This window comes from Carcharhinus amblyrhynchos, chromosome 16 (genome assembly GCF_965287045.1).
Source record: "Carcharhinus amblyrhynchos chromosome 16, sCarAmb.v2.hapA, whole genome shotgun sequence".
NCBI lineage: Eukaryota > Metazoa > Chordata > Chondrichthyes > Carcharhiniformes > Carcharhinidae > Carcharhinus > Carcharhinus amblyrhynchos.
The window spans coordinates 56,980,437-57,001,221 of record NC_137339.1 but is presented as its reverse complement, the minus strand read 5'-3'; the positions used below and the strand labels follow the sequence as shown (position 1 = coordinate 57,001,221).

Sequence of the window (20,785 nt, the reverse complement as noted above, 5' to 3'; positions counted from 1 at the left end):
GCTGAATTTCAGGAGTCAGTCACAACCCTAGTCCCTGGTGCTCTGAGGCAGCAGTGCTCACCATTATGTCACCATGTCGTAAACTACTCCTGCTCCTATTTCTTATGTTCTTATAACAACAAAAGCTGATAAGACTCATAATAAGAGATGCAAAAAGGAAGTGTGACAAAAAACTTGCCAAGGGATATCAAAATGAACACAAACATTTCTGCAATTCTAAAAGGAAAGTACAGCTAATTGCAATGTGAGCTCTATGGAAACTTATAATGGTAATATTCAAAAATAAGGAAATAGGGACATTTTGACAAGTTACTTTGCACCAGTATTTACAGATAAGGTTGGAGTTCTATATATCTTCACGAAAGTAATATAGAATCAGGAATGGGGATCTCATCAAAATTAAGGAAAATAAAAGAACAGTAATGAAGAATATGATGACACCCAGTTGACCAAACTCCAAGACAAATAGATTCCATCCTAGACTTTAAATCAAGTGCAAAAGAACTTTCAAGTGCTCCAACTATTTCTAAAGTTGCCTCATTTTGAAACTATTCTTTTGAATTGAAAATTGGCACATTGTGCTGTGCTATTTAAGAAATGTGAGAGTGGGGAACCAAAGAATTGAAGACTAGTTTACCTAACATCTGCTGTCAGGAAATTACTTGGGTCCATGATTAAGAATAGAACAACTGAACACATTGACAAGAAACTTGCCAAGGGATATCAAAATGAACACAAACATTTTTACAATTCTAAAAGGAAAGTACAGTTAATTGCAATGTGAGCCCTATGGAAACTTATAATGGTAATATTCGAAAATAAGGAAATGGGGGACAATACTTTTCACTGTGTACATGTGAAAAGTATACATGTGAGAATAACAAATCAAATCAAATTAGAGAGTAGTTCTATCACATGAAGGTAGCTCCAAAGTTATGTAGCAGCATTTGCTGAAAATATTGTGGATGCTGGAAATTAAATAAAGATAGAGAATGCTGTAAAAGCTATTGATGATTATTGGTATTCTTGCAAACTGTTCTGATAAGTGCAAGGTGAAAAGCTTCAACTGCATGTTTCCTTTTTTAAGCATTATGAAACAAAGTTAAAGTTAAAGTTAATTTATTAGTCACTAGTAGGCTTACATTCACATTGCAATGAAGTCACTGTAAAAGTCCCCCAGTCACCACACTTCAGCGCCTGTTCAGGTACACTGAGGGAGAATTTAGCTTAGCCAGTGCACCTTTCCTGCACATACTTGGACTGTGGGAGGAAACTACAGCACCCAGTTTTGGTAAATTTTAGAAGAGACTGTTTAAGCACCAGTTTGAGTATTGAATCCAATTCAGGGTAACACACTTTAGGCAGAATGTCAAGGCCTTGGGTGGTGGAGGGGTGGTGTTGGTGGCATTATGCAGGGGTGCGGAGGAGATTTATTAGAGTGATAGCCGGGATGAGGAGCCTTCAGTTATGTGGAGAACCAGGAGACACTGGGTTTTTGTTTTCCTCCTTAAAACAGAAAAGGTTAAGGGAAGATTTAATTGTTCAAAGTTATGAGAGGTTTTGATTAGAGCAAACATGGTAAAACTGTTACCCTGGCAAAGGGTAGATAAGCAGAGGACACACGTTTAAGATAATTGGTAAAAGAACCAGAAGTGACATATGAATTTATTTCATTGAATGAGTTATTATCTGGAACGCAGATTCAATCGTAACATTCAAAAGGATAAATACTTGAAGAACCAAAACCAGCAAAACTGGAGGCAATAAGTATCACAAAAACAGAGAATGCTGCAGAAATTCAGTGGGTGGAATTTCCCCATCCCACCTGCTGTAGTGGTCGGGACAGGACCATGTAAAGGCCCGTTGACCTCAGGCAGGATTTTCCAGCCTTGGGATGTGTGTGGCTGGAAAATCCCACTCAGCAGGTCTGACAGCATCAGTGGAAAGAGAATAGAGCCAACGTTTCGAATCTGGATGACCCTTCATCAGAGCTGCTGGCGAAGGGTCATCAATATTCGAAACATTGGTTCCATTCTCTCTCCACAGATCTTGTCAGACCTGCTGGGAGTTTTCCAGCATTTTCTATTTTTGTTTCAGAGTGCGGCTTCCACACAATTTTGCCTTTATCTTGCAGAATAAGTGTATTTAGGTTGGGAAAACAAACTCAAAAAATGCTTTTCTCAAACACAAGTATCAGTTTCTAATCCTGCCAACTAATGGCCTCCAATCTTCTTCAAATAAAATGTGGTTATAAAAAGATTTAGGCTTTTATTTTCTGGCCCTCCATGCCGAGGCTCATTTCATGCTGGGGCCTGGGAATCATGGGGGAGGGGAAATAACACAGTTTATCTCTTGGGGGTACCAAGATTAACCCCTTTGGTATTCTCCCAGCTCCCCCCACCATACCCCTCTCCCTCCCATCCCAGTGAGGGCATGAACCAGATTAGCATACTTAAATATGCAGGGACAGTTTGGAGCCAGATTCTCCTGTTCCTGAGATTCCCTCCAACCCGAGAGCAGCGGGAAATGGGCGCTAATCACGAGTGGCCTCCACAAACCAGATGTGATGGCCAAGCCGGGGGATTGCAGACACCATCAGCAAAGTGGTTGGGTAGTGCCCTGATACTGCCCTCTAACAAACTGGCAGAGCCAAAGGGGATGAGGCTGAAGGAGAGGGGAGGGGGAGGTGTTTCCTGCTACCAGTGCATGGGTTGTGTGTGTGTATAGGGTAGCCTGGAGATTGGGTCATCCTTGCTAGAGTCTTTAGATCCCCACTCCAAGATAATTCTAATTGTGGGTGAATTCAGTGAGAAGCTCCCCAGGCTCCAAATCAATTTCTAAATGTGGGTGAGTTGCAAACTGAATTGCACCAAACCACCCAGCAGGAACCTCTCTGGTTTTCTTGCCTGAGAAACACTTAGAAATGTTTTAATATAATTCCACCTGTAATCTTAAATTAGCTAAATTTTGCACCCAGTGATGTCCGTTGGATAATTTGAGTATAATGTACCCACTGTTAAGATCCCAGCATTAAAGCACCCGTTTGTGCAAGGTTAATTCAATTCTAAGCCAGTCAGCACCAGTGGCTGGTACAATTGGACACAACACCAAAGCTGTGACGGAAATCAACTAGTATTCCTGCATTCACCATCATCTGGATGTCTGAGAATCCAACTTGTGTTCATATACGGAAGTGTCATTGACATAACTGTCTCAGGAGAAGTCTGAAGCAAAATGCTGGGATTCTTAGAAATGAGAACGAAATGGGCCACAGAGTTAGTATTTGTTTAAGAATGAGATGCATTGTGAATTGGCACAGCTGCCTCTAAGTGAAGGGGAGATGGGAGCTATAGGTCACATCCACTAGTCATCCCATTAGATCCTTGTGGTGTTTCATGTCACTGTCTTGCAATTTGAATACTAGATTATTACACAGGCAAAATCTGGTGCTATAATCTAGAATCAGGGCACAGGATTAGTATAAATGATTAACAGAAAAGGCGTTGAGTGGAGCTGTCTCAATTACCCAGAATAGTGATCTACAGCCAGTGAAGCAGGCTGATTTGGGATCGGTAAAAGATCTTTAGATCAGTGCAGGAAGCTGAATGGAGGTTCCCCAGATATATGCAGACATGTGTTTCAGTGGGACACCCCAACACTGAACTCAGAATAGTGTACACACTGTGTCTGCATGAACAAAACAGTATTCCTCCGTGAAACAGGGCAGGACAAGTCCAAATAGTGAGCAAATTGAGGAGTTACGATGGGGAAATAGGCAGAGAACTGAGCAATTGTGAATTAACAGAGCATTGTGTTATAAACAATGAACAGCAATGAAAACCTTTTAATATTATTCATTGACCAAGGACATTTTTTGCAAGATATCTTAATTAGGTTCCTACCGCTAGTGCCTTACATAAGCAAACATTATTGCTTGACCTAGTCAAAAGAAATTCTGCAATCAATTCTACCAAAACAAAACAATTACCTAGCCATTTTGAGGACTTTGCTATGTGATGATCGGTTACCACGTTCATCTACCCTGTTCAAGTTTGATTGCAAAGTGCTGTAGGGCACCCATGATAATGCATTATATAACTGCAATCTCTCCTAGATTTTTTTATTTCAAAAATATACTTTATTCATAAAAAATCTCAATTAAACCATTGCAAACCTACATGTCTAAAAATTGCAAACAGTGCAGAAAAAAAACATTTTTACAGTCCTATACAAAATACAGCCATTACATTTCAAAACTTAAAACTATAGATATTTTACTGGGATTGGACTTCACCCAAACCCATCTATCAGTATGTGGAACACAAGTAATACAATACTTCCAACAATTGAACAGCCTTTTATCACTTCTTACTAAGTTGCTGTTCAAACTAGCTGCACACAGATACATATGTTATTAAATTGCAACACACCGTTCAGCCCAATCAGTTTCTGCTGGACAAAGATTGAAAGCAAGAACGAGCAACTAAAGCAATGATTGAACAAAAGACTTGCACTGACACAACATCTATCACAACCTCAAGAAATCCCAAAACACATTACAGCCAATGAAGTATTTCCTCATGTAATGACTATTTGAATGTAAGATAATGCAACTGCTAATTTGCATTTAGCAAGATCCCACACACATTAATGAGCCTTGGTTTTAACGTGTCATATGAAAGTCACAGTCTCTGCAGGTCAGTGAATAACGCAGTCTCAGAATATATTGCTCCACGGACTTCGATTTTATATTACAATCCCAGGGTTTCATCCCATGGTGAAAAGTTTAACGTATATTAATGTCACAAGTGGGCTTACATTAAGACTGCAACGAAGTTACTGTGAAAATCCCCTAGTCGCCACACTCTGACACCTGTTCGGGTACATAAGAACATAAGAAATAGGAGCAGGAGTAGGCCATCTGGCCCTTCAAGCCTGCCCCGCCATTCAATAAGATCATGACTGATCTGTCGTGGCTCAGTTCCACATTCCCACCCTCTCCCCATAACCCTTAATCCCCTCTCTTAGCAAGGCCAATGCACCTAACCAGTATGTCTTTTGGACTGTGGCATAAGAACATAAGAACTAGGAGCAGGAGTAGGCCTTCTGGCCTTGATCCTGCTCCGCCATTCAATAAGATCATGGCTGATCTTTTAGTGGACTCAGCTCCACTTACCCGTCCACTCACCATCACCCTTAATTCCTTTTCTGTTCAAAAATGTATCTATCCTTGCCTTAAAAACATTCAATGAGGTAGCCTCAACTGCTTCACTGGGCAGGGAATTCCACAGATTCAAAATCCTTTGTGTGAGGAAGTTCCTCCTCAACTCGCTCCTAAATCTGCTACCCCTTATTTTGAGGCTATGCCCCCTAGTTCTAGTTCCACCAGCCAGTGGAAACAACTTCCCTGCTTCTATCTTATCTATTCCCCTCAATCGTATATGCTTCTATAAGATCTCCCCTCATTCTTCTGAATTCTATTAAGTATAGCCCCAGTCTACTCAGTCTCTCTAGTGAATCTTCTCTACACCCCCTCCAGTGCCAATATATCCTTTCTCAAGTAAGCAAACCAAAACCGTACACAGTATTCCAGGCGTGGCCTCACTAGCACCTTACACAGCTGCAACATAACCTTGCTGTTTTTAAACTCCATCCCTCTAGCAATGAAGGACAAAATTCAATTTGCCTTCTTAATTGCCTGCTGTACCTGCAAACCAACTCCTTGAGATCCCTGCACAAGGTCCCTCTGCACAGCAGCATGCTGCAACTTTTTACCATTTAAATAATAGTCCATTTTGCTTCCAGAAGAAAACCCACGCAGACATGGGAGAACATGCAGACTCCGCACAGACCCAAGCAGGGAATTGAACCCAGGTCCTTGGCGCTGCGATGCAGTAGTTCTAACCACTGTGCCACGTGCCGTCCAAAAGCTGTGTGTTCTGGGGGGAAAGGGGAGTAATAGGTACTGAGCAAAAGGACAGTCAATGGGCAGGTTTACTCATTGAAAGATGACATGAATGCAGCACAGTGACAGTGAGCATGGGATTCGTGGCTAACAACTATAGAAGGAGTGAAATGAAACAATAGACCAGGCCTAAAACAATAGACATAATCTGGACAGGGACACAGATAGTGGAGAAAAAAGTATCTTTGTAATTGTCTTTCATTTCCAACATCAGACTCATATTGGGTGACAAGAGGGTGTGAAACTCACCCAATAACCTCCTTGAAAGTAAAACATTACAATGATAATGAAGAGATTAGGGCAGATCAAACCCTATTGTGCAAATACAGTGCAGAGGTTGAATTGCAACAGAAGGATTCTTCCCTCTGACAAGTTCTCAATGGCACGCATTGGCTCACAAATTTGGGTGATTAAAGTTTGGGTGCTCGTTTTACTTAAACGGCTTTCCTAGAAAAATAAGCACTATCAACATTTAACTGACTTCACAGAAAATGAAACCTGAGTGTAGCACTCAAACAGTTGCTGCAGTGGCTGAAATACAACAACTTACACATTTTAAAACAGGCAAAAGCACTTCACAGGAACAAATCTGACAAATCACATTGACTAATAGCTGTTTTTGTTTTAATTTTTTAACCTGCTAATGAGTCAGTCAGTCAATTTCATCAGCAAAATATTTTAGGCATATAAGAATAAGAATAGACCCTTTAGTCCTGTGAGTCATTTACTTCAATCAAGCTTGATCCATTTCAATTGAGTCTGCGTCAACAACTTTTGAAAGAGATTCAGATCTTTACTTGACGCAATCATCCAAGGCTGAGACACCAATCCTCATCTTGATCAACACTCCATCCACCACCTTAAGCCTCCACCATCCACCATCTGTGTGTTAAATGAGCTCTAGCTCTGAGATGAAACGCTCTAGTCCTAGACACTCCCACCAGGGGAAATAAACTCAGCATCCACCCTATCAAGCCCCGAGAATCCTGTATGTCTCAATAAGGTCAGCTCTCATTTTTCTAAATTCCAGGCCCAATATACTTAACCTCCCACATCATAAAATCCCTCCACACCCAGGATCAACCTATTTATCTGGACTGCCTCCAATGCCAGTATATCTTTCCTCAGTCAATGTTCCAGTGAAGTACTTTTACCTGTTTTAAAATGTGTAAGGAATCAAAGTCATTCCAGGTGTGGCCACATGGACTGCAGCAGTTCAGGAAGATAGTTCACTACAACCTTAGCACAGAAGGAAACTATTCAGCCCATCATGCCCACGCTGGTCAGCAAAGACCTGACTAAACTAATCCCATTTTCCAGTCCTTGGCCCATAGCCCTGGAAGTTATTGCAGCATAAGTGAATATCTAAATACTTCCTAAATGTTATGAGAGATTCTGACTCAACCCTTTCAGGAAGTTCGTTCCAGACTCAACACTACTTTCAGGTGAAAAAATTTTTTCACAATTCCCCTCTTAGCCTTCTACTTCTTACCTTAATGTATTTCTCCTGGTATTGACCCCTCCACTAATGGGAAAAGTGCCTTCTTATCCATCCTATTTATGCCCCTCATAATCCTATCCACCTCTATCAGGACCCCTCTCAACCTTCACTGCTCCAAGGTAAACAGCCCTAGCCTACCCAGTCTTTCCTCATAGCTCAGAGCCTCCAGCCCAGGCAGCACCCTGTTAAATCTCCTCTGCAAATAGTACTCCAGTTGTGACCTAACCTATGTTTTATAGAGTTGCAACATGTAATCTGTGCCTTGGCTGATAAAGGCAAATATCCCAAATGCGTTCTTAACCACCTTATCTACTCGCCCTGTCACCTTCAGGAATCTGTGGATGTGCGCTCCAAGGTCCCTCTGATTTTCAGTACTTTTCAGAGTCCTACCATTCATACCCTTTGCCTTGTTAGCACTTCCCAAGTGCACTACCTCATACTTGACTAGTTTGAATTCAATTTGCCACTGCTCTGGCCACCTGACTAGTCTATTGCTATCCTCCTGCAGTCTATGGCTATCTTCCTCATTATTTACCCCTCGTTTTAATGTCATCAGCAAACTTCTTGATCAGGCTCCCTACATTTAAGTACAAATCATTAAAGTGCACCACAGTAATAAGTGCCCTAGCACCAAGCTCTGCAGAACCCCACTGGAAACAAACATCCAGTCACAGAAACCATCCCGCTCTGCTTCTTGCCTCTCGGTAAGAAGTGTCACAACACGAGGTTAAAGTCCAACAAGTTTAGTTGCTTGCACAAGCCACTAGCTTTCGGAGCACTGCCCCTTCATCAGGTGAGTGGAATTTCACTCACCTGATGAAATCCCACTTATTTGATGAAGGGGCAGCGCTCCAAAAGCTAGTGGCTTGTGCTACCAAATAAACACATTGGACTTTAATCTGGTGTTGTGAGACTTCTTATTGTGTTTACCCCAGCCCCATGCCGGCATCTCCACATCTTGCCACATAGCCAGGACTGGATCCAATGTACCACTTTGTCTTGGATCCCATGGGCCCTTGCTTTCATGACCAGTCTACCATGAGGGACCTTATTATAAGCCACTGCTAACATCCATATAGACCACATCAAATGTGTTACCCTCATCAACACTCCTGGTTACCTCCTTAAAAGCTATGATTCAATTTTTAATCATAGAATCCCTGGAGTGCAAAAGGAGGCCATTTGGCCCATCAAGCCTGCACTGCTAACAATCACACTCAGGGCTGTGGAAAGAAACTGGAGCACCCAGACAAACGCTGAGCGTAGGAATACTGATGTTCACGATCTTTGGGCAAGGAATTTTCCTGGTGTCCTAGCCAACGTTGCTCCTGTAATTTACAGTACCAGAAACTGATTAACTGTCTTTCACCTTAATGCTGGCTGCAAATTGCGATCACCCCAAGCATGCCCATGCTCAAAGTGTTATTCACTGGATGCAAAGTATTTTTGGGATGTTTCTGTAAAATGTTGTATGATTGCAAGCCTTCCTGTCCTTTTAATGGATTTTGCTGGTACTGTTTTTAATCAGGCACGTGTATCAACAAACTCATAGCTGCAAACACACTGGCACAGTCGCACTCGCGGCACAGTCTCACTCACACAAGCACACATACCCCCCTCACAAGCTCACTCACACATACTTTCACATTTTGAAGTTTACAACCTACAGTCCTCTTTCCCGTTGAAGCTGGGCATTCCCTTAAAGGTAGGCATTTGGCGCATTGATTTTGTACTCACTGGTTTATCTTGCTACAAAATTCATGAGTTTACAGATTTTAAAAGGTAATTTTTAATGCTTATTTCTGGATAAATCCTCAATGGAACAACCTGAGAAATGTAAATGGCATTTTCAGCAGCGATTAATGCGTTATCTCAGATCCTGAGATTGCCTGGTCCTTACATATATGACCCAGAAAAATAGTATGACCCAGATACAGGCCTGTTCCTGGGCGTGTTGCCCTGTAAAACACTCTACACTAGTTGTGTGATGTTAATCGGGAGATCAGAGTGATGACCTGGTGATTGTATTACAATCTGCAGCCAAGTATAAAATGCACTTTGCAGCTTCCTTTGCCTGCAGTTAGGTGAAATGTTTAGACACGGTTAGGCTGGCTGCCTTGGCTGAATTTAACTGAGGTATGCAAACAGTATATGCAAAGGGAGATCTGAGTGAAACCCTCATTACAGCTTCCAGTCGATGACTGCAGTGTTAAGCATTATCAAGCCAATCCCACAATATACACGAGTAAGCAGAGTGTACACAAATCACCACCCACCAACTAGTGGTAGCCCCAGTTAAAGAGGCATCAGTTTAAGTCCCCATGTATTTCACACACTAAGTAGCATGGTGTTTTTGTTAGTACCATGAAGAGTATACATTAATTACTTCCATCATCAAGATGCCTGCAAGACGCTCTAGACAGATTGACATCACTGTGTATGAGACTATAGCGATTCAAAAGGGCATCTCACCACCACTTTCCCAAGGGGGACTGAGCTTTACAACAAATATCAGCCTCGCCAATGCCACCCACATCAATAAATTTAGACAATGTGTGTGGGGGAATTATAGAAGGATTTTTTTTGGAATGTAAATAATTCCATTCTGCACAACTACTTAAAATGGATTAAAACTCAGTGAGACTGGTTTTGTTTTCCATTTTTGGACACTTCTATTTAGCTAATCATGTTCTGTTCTGTGACCAATCTAAATACAGAGAATCATAAAATCCCTACAGTGCAGAAGGAGGCCATCTGGCCCATCGAGTCTGTATGAAGTCTGACAACACCAGGTTTAAGTCCAACAGGTTTATTTGATAGTAAACTCACAAGCTTTCGAGGTTAAACTCTTCATCAGGTGAATGGAGAGTTCTGTCCTCAGACAGAGCATATAAAGCATAGACAGTTTACAGATTATAGCCTGCAAGTCTGCACCAGCCACAATCCCATCCATGCCCTATCCCTGTAACCCCAGGTATTTACCTAGCTGTTCCCCCTGACACTGAGGGTTAATTTACCACGGCCAATCCACATTTTTATGATGGGGAACAACATCCAAATAAAGCCCAGCCACACTCTCCACACATTCAATTTTCTTCATTCATTCCCCCACCCGGCCCCAGAGACCCGCTATTTCAACAGCCAAAAGCCGACTTCCTCACAAGCCATTAACCCCGTGGACTGCTCGACTGGATAAGACATCACATCCAAAATCCACCTTCACGCGTGTATCACTGGCTGACAGGAGGACCCTCCATAATGGGGGTATGCTCAGACCAATACTGCGATTGTGTGGGATCAAATCGCGCCTTTAATTCAAATGTTAAAACTTAAGTGCAAGGCATTGTTCAACTTTATACAAACGGCAGAATGCCATAAGCGTCAGTGAAGGTGTAGAGAGAGGCAACCGCAGATAATACTCCCCCCACCCCCTCTCTCCGTGCTGCTGATTGTATGCTAAACTGGAGCAGAGCTGGGATCTGACTGCTGTTCCCGCCAGGAATAGGCAGAGGATTCTCCTAAGGAGCGCCTGCAATGAGCAAGCACACCGTGTGAATAAACACTTGAGCGATTCTCCCTGCACCCCACCGGCAGACTTTAATATCACAGCAGAAGGCTGAGAAACACCAGCACACTCAGAATGGTTGTATTAATGTGAATCTTGTTCCTACCCTCATTAAATTGCTAAATCAATAATGAATCTGCTTTTGATCACAGGTCGAGTTTAAACATATTCCCAATCTTATTTACCAATGGGCAGAGTTAAAAAGTCGGGGAATTACAGCCAATAGTTTATTCAGCGCACAGACTTTCCGCATTGACTCAGAGGCCAGGCAGAGTCTCACACACAAGCCGGATTCCGAGCCCTCAGTGCGGGTCAGTCACTGGTGAAAAACTCCGGATTCCGGGAAGTTTCATCAGATTAAACCCCCGCCCCACTCTCCCTGCCATTGGTCAGTGTACACACCCAGCTTCTTGATACACAACCAATAGGAAAGTGAATACAACTGATTGACAGGCAACAATCATGAGGCCTTTTAACTTCATTCCCATGTCACTTCTTTAAAAACTCTTTAATGTCTTTCTCATTTCTCTTTTTCGGCTTTTGTTCGCTACAGACTTTGACTCCTACAGATTCCAGGTCAATCCTGGAGGGCTGGCAACCAAATACGAGTGCCAGTTTCACCCCCAGAGTGAATGTGCAGGAGGAGAGGGTCTCACTGATACTTAGTTCGTTACATTTGGAACAAAGAACATTTCACCAAACAAAAGCACAACTTTCATTCAAGTAGAATCTAACAAACTAAACATCACCTCCCCAAACCCAGAGTCCAGAACCATCGCCCCAAACCCAGAGTCCAGAACCATCGCCCCAAACCCAGAGTCCAGAACCATCGCCCCAAACCCAGAGTCCAGAACCATCGCCCCAAACCCAGAGTCCAGAACCATCGCCCCAAACCCACAGTCCAGAACCATCGCCCCAAACCCACAGTCCAGAACCATCGCCCCAAACCCACAGTCCAGAACCATCGCCCCAAACCCACAGTCCAGAACCATCGCCCCAAACCCACAGTCCAGAACCATCGCCCCAAACCCAGAGTCCAGAACCATCGCCCCAAACCTGGAACCATTGCCTCAAACTCAGTCAAAAACTATCACCTTCCCAAACACAGAATCTAGAACGATCACTTCAAGCCCAGAAGAATAGCATGCAGGAAATCATTCTGGGAGTTAAACAAAAATAGAAAAATGCTGGAAAAATCTCAGCAGGTCTGACAGTATCTGTGGAGAGTAGCGCCAACGTTCAAGTCTAGATGAGCCTTCGGCAGAACTCCACCCCACTTGAAACTTTGGCTCTTCTCTCAGATGCTGTCAGACCTGCTGAGATTTTACAGCATTTTCTGTCTTTGTTTCAGATTCCAGCATCCACAGATTTTGGGTTTGTACTCTGAAAGTTGATTTGTAATCGATTCTGGTCCCTCTGCTTTTTATTCACAGAGTGAACTTTGAAAGTTGAGGAGGGGGGGTCTCAGTTGGAGCTAGCAATGGGTGAAAATTGTGACTTGGACAGGTGCTGAGACTGGTGTACTCTGTAAATAATTGGGTGGTGTGTTAAATCTGACTGTACAGGAGTCAGTGTGAAATCCCCAGACAACGGTGTCCTTTCCCAATTGAATCCCACTGCTGTCAGTTTGAGGGGGTAGAGAGAGAGCATTCTGCCTGCCCTCTGCCCAGAACCAAAGTGCCCGGGAGGAATCCAGCACCGCCCCACACCAACCCCCCACCCCCCCACACAAACTTATTGGAAAAGGTTCAGAGAGAATTAGTCTCCCTCCTCTTGTTAACGTCGCCAACCATCAAATGCGGGCATTTCCAGAGGTACGCACTGAGTGTGGAGGGTTAGAGTGGTGTTTGCAGTGAATTGGGCACACAGGGAGATGGGACTTACCTTTCTTTATAACTCCATGGTCCTGGATTAGCAGGCTTGGTTCTTCGGCGTGCTGCAAGCAAAAATAAATCCGGATTTAAGAGCCTGGGACTCCTGGCTGGAAATAAACCAAGTCCCTGCTCTACTCCTGGCTGGCCCCACAAACATGTCCGTTCCCCCTATCAACCCAGGCTTTATTAGAACCAGGCTGAGGTCTGAAGGAAACATTACACACAGCACAGGAGGCCATTCGGCACCTCGAACCTGTGCTGGCTATCTGGATATTAATCAATTGAACAGGAGGAAAAAAGTCTTAGAAACTATCAGAATTAAGAAATATTAATGTTAAAAAGATATGGAATGTTTAAATGACATTCTTTCTAAAATTGAAAGCTTCCCTGAAATAATTTTGTCAGATTTTCGCTTTTTAAATAAGGTTGAGACAGAAATGTCTTTGAATACACAGATATAAATGATAATTTAAAATGAGAATAGATGCAGTGTGAATAAATGGACCTCTCCCTCTCTCCGGCTGGTACCGTTGTTTTCAGGTTTCCCTGTACAGTGAACAGAATTCATTTCACCGTGTCTTTCCAAAGTTCCCGATTTCTGGCAAAGCCCAGCAAGCCTGTTTTGAGATATTTGAGAGAATGTGTTGGGGACTTATGGCCGGAGTCTTCCCAGCTCCCTGATCATCAGAAAAAAACCCTCTTGTCCAAAGCTTCGATGTCACCCAGCGGCGATGTACTCCTTCACCCTAATATATCCCGTCTAGAATTATCCAGCAACTCCACCCAAGTCCAAAAAACTCTTCCTCATCCCGAGAATTTTAAAAACGGAAACAGTATTTACCGGGAGAGATCTGCCCTGGTATAAAAACACAGGAATCTGTAAAGTGTTTTCAACGACTTCGTTCAGACATAGAAACAGTAACTGAGAGAGCGCGCCCCCAAAAACTACTGTTACCTACAATCGATTCATTAACTTTAACAATGAAATATCTTTATAGATTTTATTTACAGAAATTATCTAATTTAAAAGGAATAAGCCAGTCCTTATCGACTTGTCCACGGATTTTTAAATACTTTCAGTGACTGGCTATTATCTAAGGACAGAGACAGGATTTTAATGGGTGCAGAATCGGGAGAATATCAGATCCTATAAGGAGATTAGTTATGTGGATTGTTGGATATTATTAAATCTATCCCTGAATGTCCTAACACATTAAGTTATAATAGTCATCCTGTATGGTTTTGCACACGGATGCACCATTACTTTTCTCCAACACTTCAAACGGGATTCCGCTTATCTGCGCTGCTGCTGCTGGGCAGCCCTTCGGCCCTTCATTGTACCGCTTTCCCCTCTGCCTGTCGCTCTAAATCGGCAGTACAGCCACAGCTCGCTGTGCTCCCCAGCCATCTCTCAGTAAATCACCGCGCTAAGCGTAGATTCCGGCAGCGCAGTAATTAAACGATTAAAAGTTAATGATTTATGTTGGGAGTAATTAGAAATCCATTATTCAGTTGTTCTTTCCGGATACTTAAAACAAAACATCGCGAGTGAAGACTTTAGCAGAAGAACGAGGAATATTTGGGAGTACCTGTACCTCCTCCATTGAGTGCACCACATCGTGCATGTTGAGGTTTTCTGCCAAGGCTGTTTCCATGTGGTGGGTGCCGGGGATCAGGATCTCTGGGCGCCGGATTTCCCTCCTGGGCTCCAGGGCTGATAGCTGAGCCGCCAGCCCGCCTCGCTGCTGCTGGGACAGACCCCCCTCCTGGTTCTGGCGAGCCTGCCACCCCGAGTGCTGCTGTTGCTGCTGCTGTTGATGGTGGTGCAGGACGTTGAGGGAGTAAGGGTCGCCCAGATGAGGGTAATGGTCCGAGGACTGGCTGTAGGCTAGCGGCTGATACGGAGGCGGGAAGTAGGGCGGCTGGAACTCGGAGCTCGGGGTGTGAGACAGAGGAGGGGCGGCCGAATACAAGTGCTGGGTAACTGCCCCCAGCTGGGGCAGCCTCGGAGTCCCGTTACTGGCTCCATCGTGCCGGTCCTGGGGATATAGGGAAACGTTTTCAATCAGGTTATTGACAATCTGAATTGCGAAGATGTAAAACAGGCAACTAACTGTCACCACGCTTGCAACACATCATCTCGACCCCAGCAAATAAATAAACTACACCATCAGAGAATGAGATCGCCTAATACAAATCTCAGTTCAGCCAGGGCAGATTTGTACACACACTCCTGGTGATTTTCTTTTAGTGAGTATTATAACTTTAATTTCTCTTGATGCTGCTGAGAAATAGAGCGGGGGTCCTGGGGATGGTGGGTGGTGTTTAAATATTAGAAGACGGGGGCAGATTACTACTGAACATCCCAATATTTAACAAACAAAACATTCTGCTTCTGCTAGCAAAACGTCCAGCCGCTCAAACACAATCACTCCTTGATAGATAATTTCATAAACTTCCCGGCAGATCACTAATGTGTTTTTTTTTATTTAATAATGAGAGTGTGGCAGGACTACCCTTTCCCACCGACACCCAGACAGTGAAATTACCTGTGCCCTGGGTAAGAAATGTCAGTGCGGTGCGGGCATTGAAATGAATCCCAAATCCAATCTCACTTTCACAAGTCTGGATCCAGGGCGAAAGAGAATGGTTTATTTGATGGGCATCTTTACGTTCATTTCGGGCCAGAGTTACAAACACATTGCCCAGAGATGAACTCACAACTCAAATAATAAACCCACCAACAATACTGAAAAATCCAAGGTATCGCTTTCTCTATCGTCCTGGAACCCGAATCGCGGGCAGCTGCTGAAAGATTTCTTTTCACATTCATAATCTGATGCAGATCAGCGAGAGGCCCACTCTACAACACACACACACACACACACACACACTGAGGGGAAACAGGGGTAGAGTCCAACTAGGCAGCAGCCGGATTCTCACCCAGGCAGAGTTCCGAATGAGTGTGATTCTGGGGGAGACAATGCCGGGCTGAGGACATAGCCTTGTAAAGAGGGGAGTACATGTGGGTCAGATTGTTGAGAGAATGTTGCGAAAGGAGATGGGACACGATGGAACACGTTGGGATTTTATGAAATCACATTTATATATGTTACACAGGCACTTAAAGCTGGCAAGTAAAGCGTGAAGCCGCCTGCTAACCACCCTGTTCGAGCCGAGAGAAGGCACAGCTACTGTGAGCAACATTGTCTGCACCCCACACGAATCTGAGAGAATTCAACAAACACCTCCAGCCTCTCTCCAAACAGCTGGAGTTGGGACAGGGGAAGAGGTGAGTTGGAGAAGGAGGGGAGCCCCTGAGTGAGAGTTTTGGGGGGTGTCAGTCTCTGAAAGGAAGGGAATGCTGTGTCCCCTCTCCACACCTCCGCTTTCCCAGAATCACTGGCTTTCTGTGCTGTCTATTGGATTGAGGAACCAGTCAAACTGGATTCTCAACTCGCAGCTCCTGCAGCCTGTCACCCCCTCGCCTCCACTGAATGTTCCCGAGCAGCCTGCAAAACCTGCCCAGAACTTTGCATTACTTAACAACTCGAAAAAAGGTCTTTCACGAAAAAAAATCTTCCAAGTCTTGAAGTGGAAATGGCGCGGTCTGTTGGAAAATTTGTAGTTACAGAATATTGGGCTCTGGATGTCAGTTTAAGGTGTTCCCCTCACAGGTTAAGATCCGAGAAATAAGTAACCAGGAGATCAATGAGATAGGGAGGGATGATTAGTAAAATGGGATAAAGTTATTTAACTGAGAGGTTTAATCAGACTCAACTTTTCGAAGACATTTCGGCCCAATATTGACTGACAATTCTACTTGTTACACTGAGGAACAATATCACAGATCCAAGTTAACAGGATTGCCCCTTCCCTCCCCCCGGATGCCAGTTTCAAGCACATTCTCACCTCACAATCCTCTTCATACTTGACATTGTCAGCTAATTTCCACAACATGGCTTGTTTCCCCCCGCGCTGCAGCCGCCTGAAAAGCAGCCCAAAATCTCGCAATCCTGAGCAAGCACAAGTGATGTGAAAGCTCCTCCTGTCTGCGGACTCCCTGTAATGGGGCAATCTTCCCGGGCTGCTCACTGCCAATGAGGCTTCAAGCTCCACAGGCGGAAACCCAGAGCAGGCCCCGCCCAGGGGAGGGGCCCTGTCTGTGACGTCACCGCCACGCAACTCAGCCATTGGCAAATCAGGAGACTCCGCTCTGAGGAGGGAGCCTATCAGCTTTCAGGAATGGTTAGGAGAGTTGAGATGGGCAGAGCGGAGGGAGCGCAGTGAGGACGATGAGGATCATTCCCTCATTTCAGAATGAGGACCATGAGGATCACTGCCTCATTTCAGGGTGAGGACTATGAAGATCACTCTCCCATTTCAGAGTGAGGACCATGAGGATCATTCCCTCACTTCAGAGTGAGGATAATGAGTATCACTCCCTCATTTCAGAGTGAGGACCATGAGAATCACTCCCCCATTTCAGAGTAAGGACCATGAGGATCACTCCCTCATTTCAGAGTGAGGAACATGAGAATCTCTCCCTCTTTTTAGAGTGAGGGCCCGAAGGAGCTCTCATTTGCGAGTGAGGAACATGAGGAGCTCTCCCACATTTTGGAGTGAGAGCCATGAGGAACTCACTCACATTTCAGAGTGAGAGTCATGAGGAACTCCCTCTCATTTCAGAGTGAGAGCCATGAGGAACTCTCACATTTCAGAGCGAGAGCCATGAGGAACTCCCTCACATTTCAGAGTGAGAGCCATGAGGAACTCCCTCACATTTCAGAGCGAGAGCCATGAGGAACTCCCTCACATTTCAGAGTGAGAGCCATGAGAAACTCCCTCACATTTCAGAGTGAGAGCCGTGAGGAATTCTCTCACATTTCAGAGTGAGAGCCATGAGAAACTCCCTCACATTTCAGAGTGAGAGCCGTGAGGAACTCCCTCACATTTCAGAGCGAGAGCCATGAGGAACTCCCTGAGGAGCTCTCATTTGCGAGTGAGGAACATGAGGAGCTCTCCCACATTTCGCTCACATTTCAGAGTGAGAGCCATGAGGAACTCACTCACATTTCAGAGTGAGAGCCATGAGGAACTCCCTCTCATTTCAGAGTGAGAGCCATGAGGAACTCTCTCACATTTCAGAGCGAGAGCCATGAGGAACTCCCTCACATTTCAGAGTGAGAGCCATGAGGAACTCTCTCACATCTCAGAGTGAGACACATGAGGGACTCTCTCTCCCTCATTTCAGGGTAACAGCATAGAATCAGGAGCAGAAATAGGCAAATTCAGCCCTTCAAGCCTGCTCTGCCATTCAATCAGATCATGGCTGATCTCTCCCTGGTCTCAAATCCACATCCTCACCTGTTTCTCATTTCGCTTTATCCTTTTTTAAAAATCAGAAATAGGTTTATCTCCTTCTTGAAGCCATTTAATGATTCAGACTCCACTGCACTATGGGGCAGTGAGTTCCACAAATTCGTCACCCTCTCCAAGGCATAATTCCTCCTCATCTCAATTCTAGGTCTATCACCTCTCAACCTATACCTGTGACCTCTTGTTCAAGATTGCCTCAGGAGAGGAAATGTTTGGTCTACATTTACTTTATCAATCCTTTTTAAACTTTTATGTTACTCAATCAGACCCCTTCTCATCCCTCTAAACTCCTGCAAGTATAAACACAAATGGTTTAATGTCTCCTCATGTGTCAACCTTTTTATCCCTGGAATCAACCTAATGAACCTCCTCAGCTGCCTTCAATGTCACCACATACTTCCTCAAATAAGGAGATGAAAACTGGACACAATACTCGAGATATGTTTTCACCAACACCCTATACAATTGCAATAATACTTTAGTATTCCAGTCCCTTTGCAATAAATACCAACATCCTTTCTGCCTTTTTTATTACATGCTGCACTTGCATACCGGCTTCCTGTGATTCATGAATATAGACACCCAGATCCCTCTGCCCAGACAATTTTGAATCTGTTTTCCATTTAGGTAATAATTTGCCTTTCATTTTTTTTCTGCCAAAATGGATAACCTCAATTATCTACATTAAACTCCATCTGCCAAATTTTGGACCATACTCCTAGCCTATCTATATCCATCTGAAGAATGTTTATGTCTTCTTCACTGCCCTCTTCCTTGTGTAATTTATTATACCCGCAAACTTCACTATGTTACTCTATGTCTCTGTTTGCAGATCATTTGTATCGATTGTAAACAGTTAAGGTCTGAGGACTGATCCCCGCAGCACCCCACACTAGTTACATTTCACCAGCCAGAGAACACATTTATCCTCACCTCTGCTTTCTGTCAGTCAGCCAATCCTGAATCCAATCCAGTACTCTATCCTCAATCCTCTGCAATTTCACTGTCTAGATCAATTTTTTTGTGGCACCTTGTCAAATGCCTTCTGGATGTCCAGATATTCCAAATCCACAGATTCTCCACTAACCATCATGCTGGTATGTTGTCAAGTAACTCAAGCAAGTTTGTCATGATTTACCATTTATAAAACCATACTGACAATGGTGGATTGAGCTTTGCCTTTCCAAATGCTCAGCCATCTCCTTAACGGTTGATTCCAGCAATTTCCCCATCACAGAGGATAAGCTAACCAGCCTGTAGTTTCCTACTTTTTGCCTCTATCCATTTTTGAATAAGGGTGTCTCACCAGCGAATTTCCAATCCACTGAGACCTTCCCAGAATCCAAGGAATTTTGAAACATTACAACCAATCCATCCATTATCTCCACTGCCACTTCCTTGAATACCCTAGGGTGCAGGTCGTCAGGTCCCGGAGAATTACTGCTTTAATCCCATTAATTTATTCAATACCTTTTCCATGGTGACAGCTATTGCACCAAGTTCCTCTGCATTGACAACAGATTTTGGAAAATCTTCACGATTCTCTCCAATGAAGTAAGAGCCAAAATATTGGTCTAGTTCTTCCTCCAACTCTGTATTTCCCATGAGCAGCTCTTTCTCATTTCAGAGCGAGAGCCATGAGGAACTCTGGCTCATTTCAGAGTAAGAACCATGAGGAACTCTGGCTCATTTCAGAGTGAGAACCATGAGGAACTCTCTCTCATTTCAGAGTGAGAATCATGAGGAACTCTGGCTCATTTCAGAGTGAGAATTATGAGGAACTCTCTCTCATTTCAGAGTGAGAACCATGAGGAACTCTGGCTCATTTCAGAGTGAGAATCATGAAGAACTCTCTCTCTTTTCAGAGTGAGAACCATGAGGAACTCTGGCTCATTTCAGAGTGAGAACCATGAGGAACTCTCTCTCATTTCAGAGCGAGAATCATGAGGAACTCTCTCTCATTTCAGAGTGAGAATCACGAGGAACTCTGGCTCATTTCAGAGTGAGAGCTTGTGACCTAGGAATCAGGAACTAAAGTAGGCAAATTCAGCCCTTCGAGCCTGCTCCGCCATTCAATCGGATTTCAGCTGATCTCTCCCTAGTCTCAAATCCACTTCCTCATCTGGTCCCCACATGCCCTTATCCCTCTTTTTTTAATCTATCTCCTTCATGAAACCATTCAACAATTCAGACTCTGCCATGTTATGGGGTAGTGAGTTCCATAAATTCACCACCTTCTGTGAGAAATAGTTCTTCCTCATCTCAGTTTTAAGTCTACCACCATGCAACTTATATCTGTGACCTCTTGTTCAAGATTTCCCCAGAAGAGGAAACATTTGGTCTACACTTAATTTATCAATCCCATGAGGAACTCTCTCATTCTGAGCCTGGGTCTACAGCACTCCCACTCCAGCGCAGTGCCGCTGAAATATAGACCATATTTTTGGTGCATAGTTTTCCACTTTTGCAAAAGTGATTTAACACTGTTTCCCTCAGAACAT

At 43.9% G+C, this 20,785-nt stretch overlaps 1 protein-coding gene across 3 annotated transcripts in view; it reads right to left on the bottom strand.

Moving 5' to 3' along the window:
• Positions 1-20,785, bottom strand: part of tfap2c (transcription factor AP-2 gamma (activating enhancer binding protein 2 gamma)) — an 88,753-nt gene that overhangs the window by 57,373 nt on the left and 10,595 nt on the right. The window contains exons 1-3 of one of the 3 annotated variants that reach the window (XM_080204510.1): positions 16,818-16,984; positions 14,495-14,944; positions 12,916-12,967 (exon numbers count right to left, since the gene is read on the bottom strand). In XM_080204510.1, coding sequence (XP_080060636.1) covers positions 12,916-12,967; positions 14,495-14,944; positions 16,818-16,865 — 550 coding nt within the window. In that variant the 5' untranslated portion in view covers positions 16,866-16,984. Of the gene's footprint in view, positions 1-12,915; positions 12,968-14,494; positions 14,945-16,817; positions 16,985-20,785 lie in introns of those variants that run through there. The other 2 variants (XM_080204511.1, XM_080204512.1) reach the window with 2 other exon arrangements.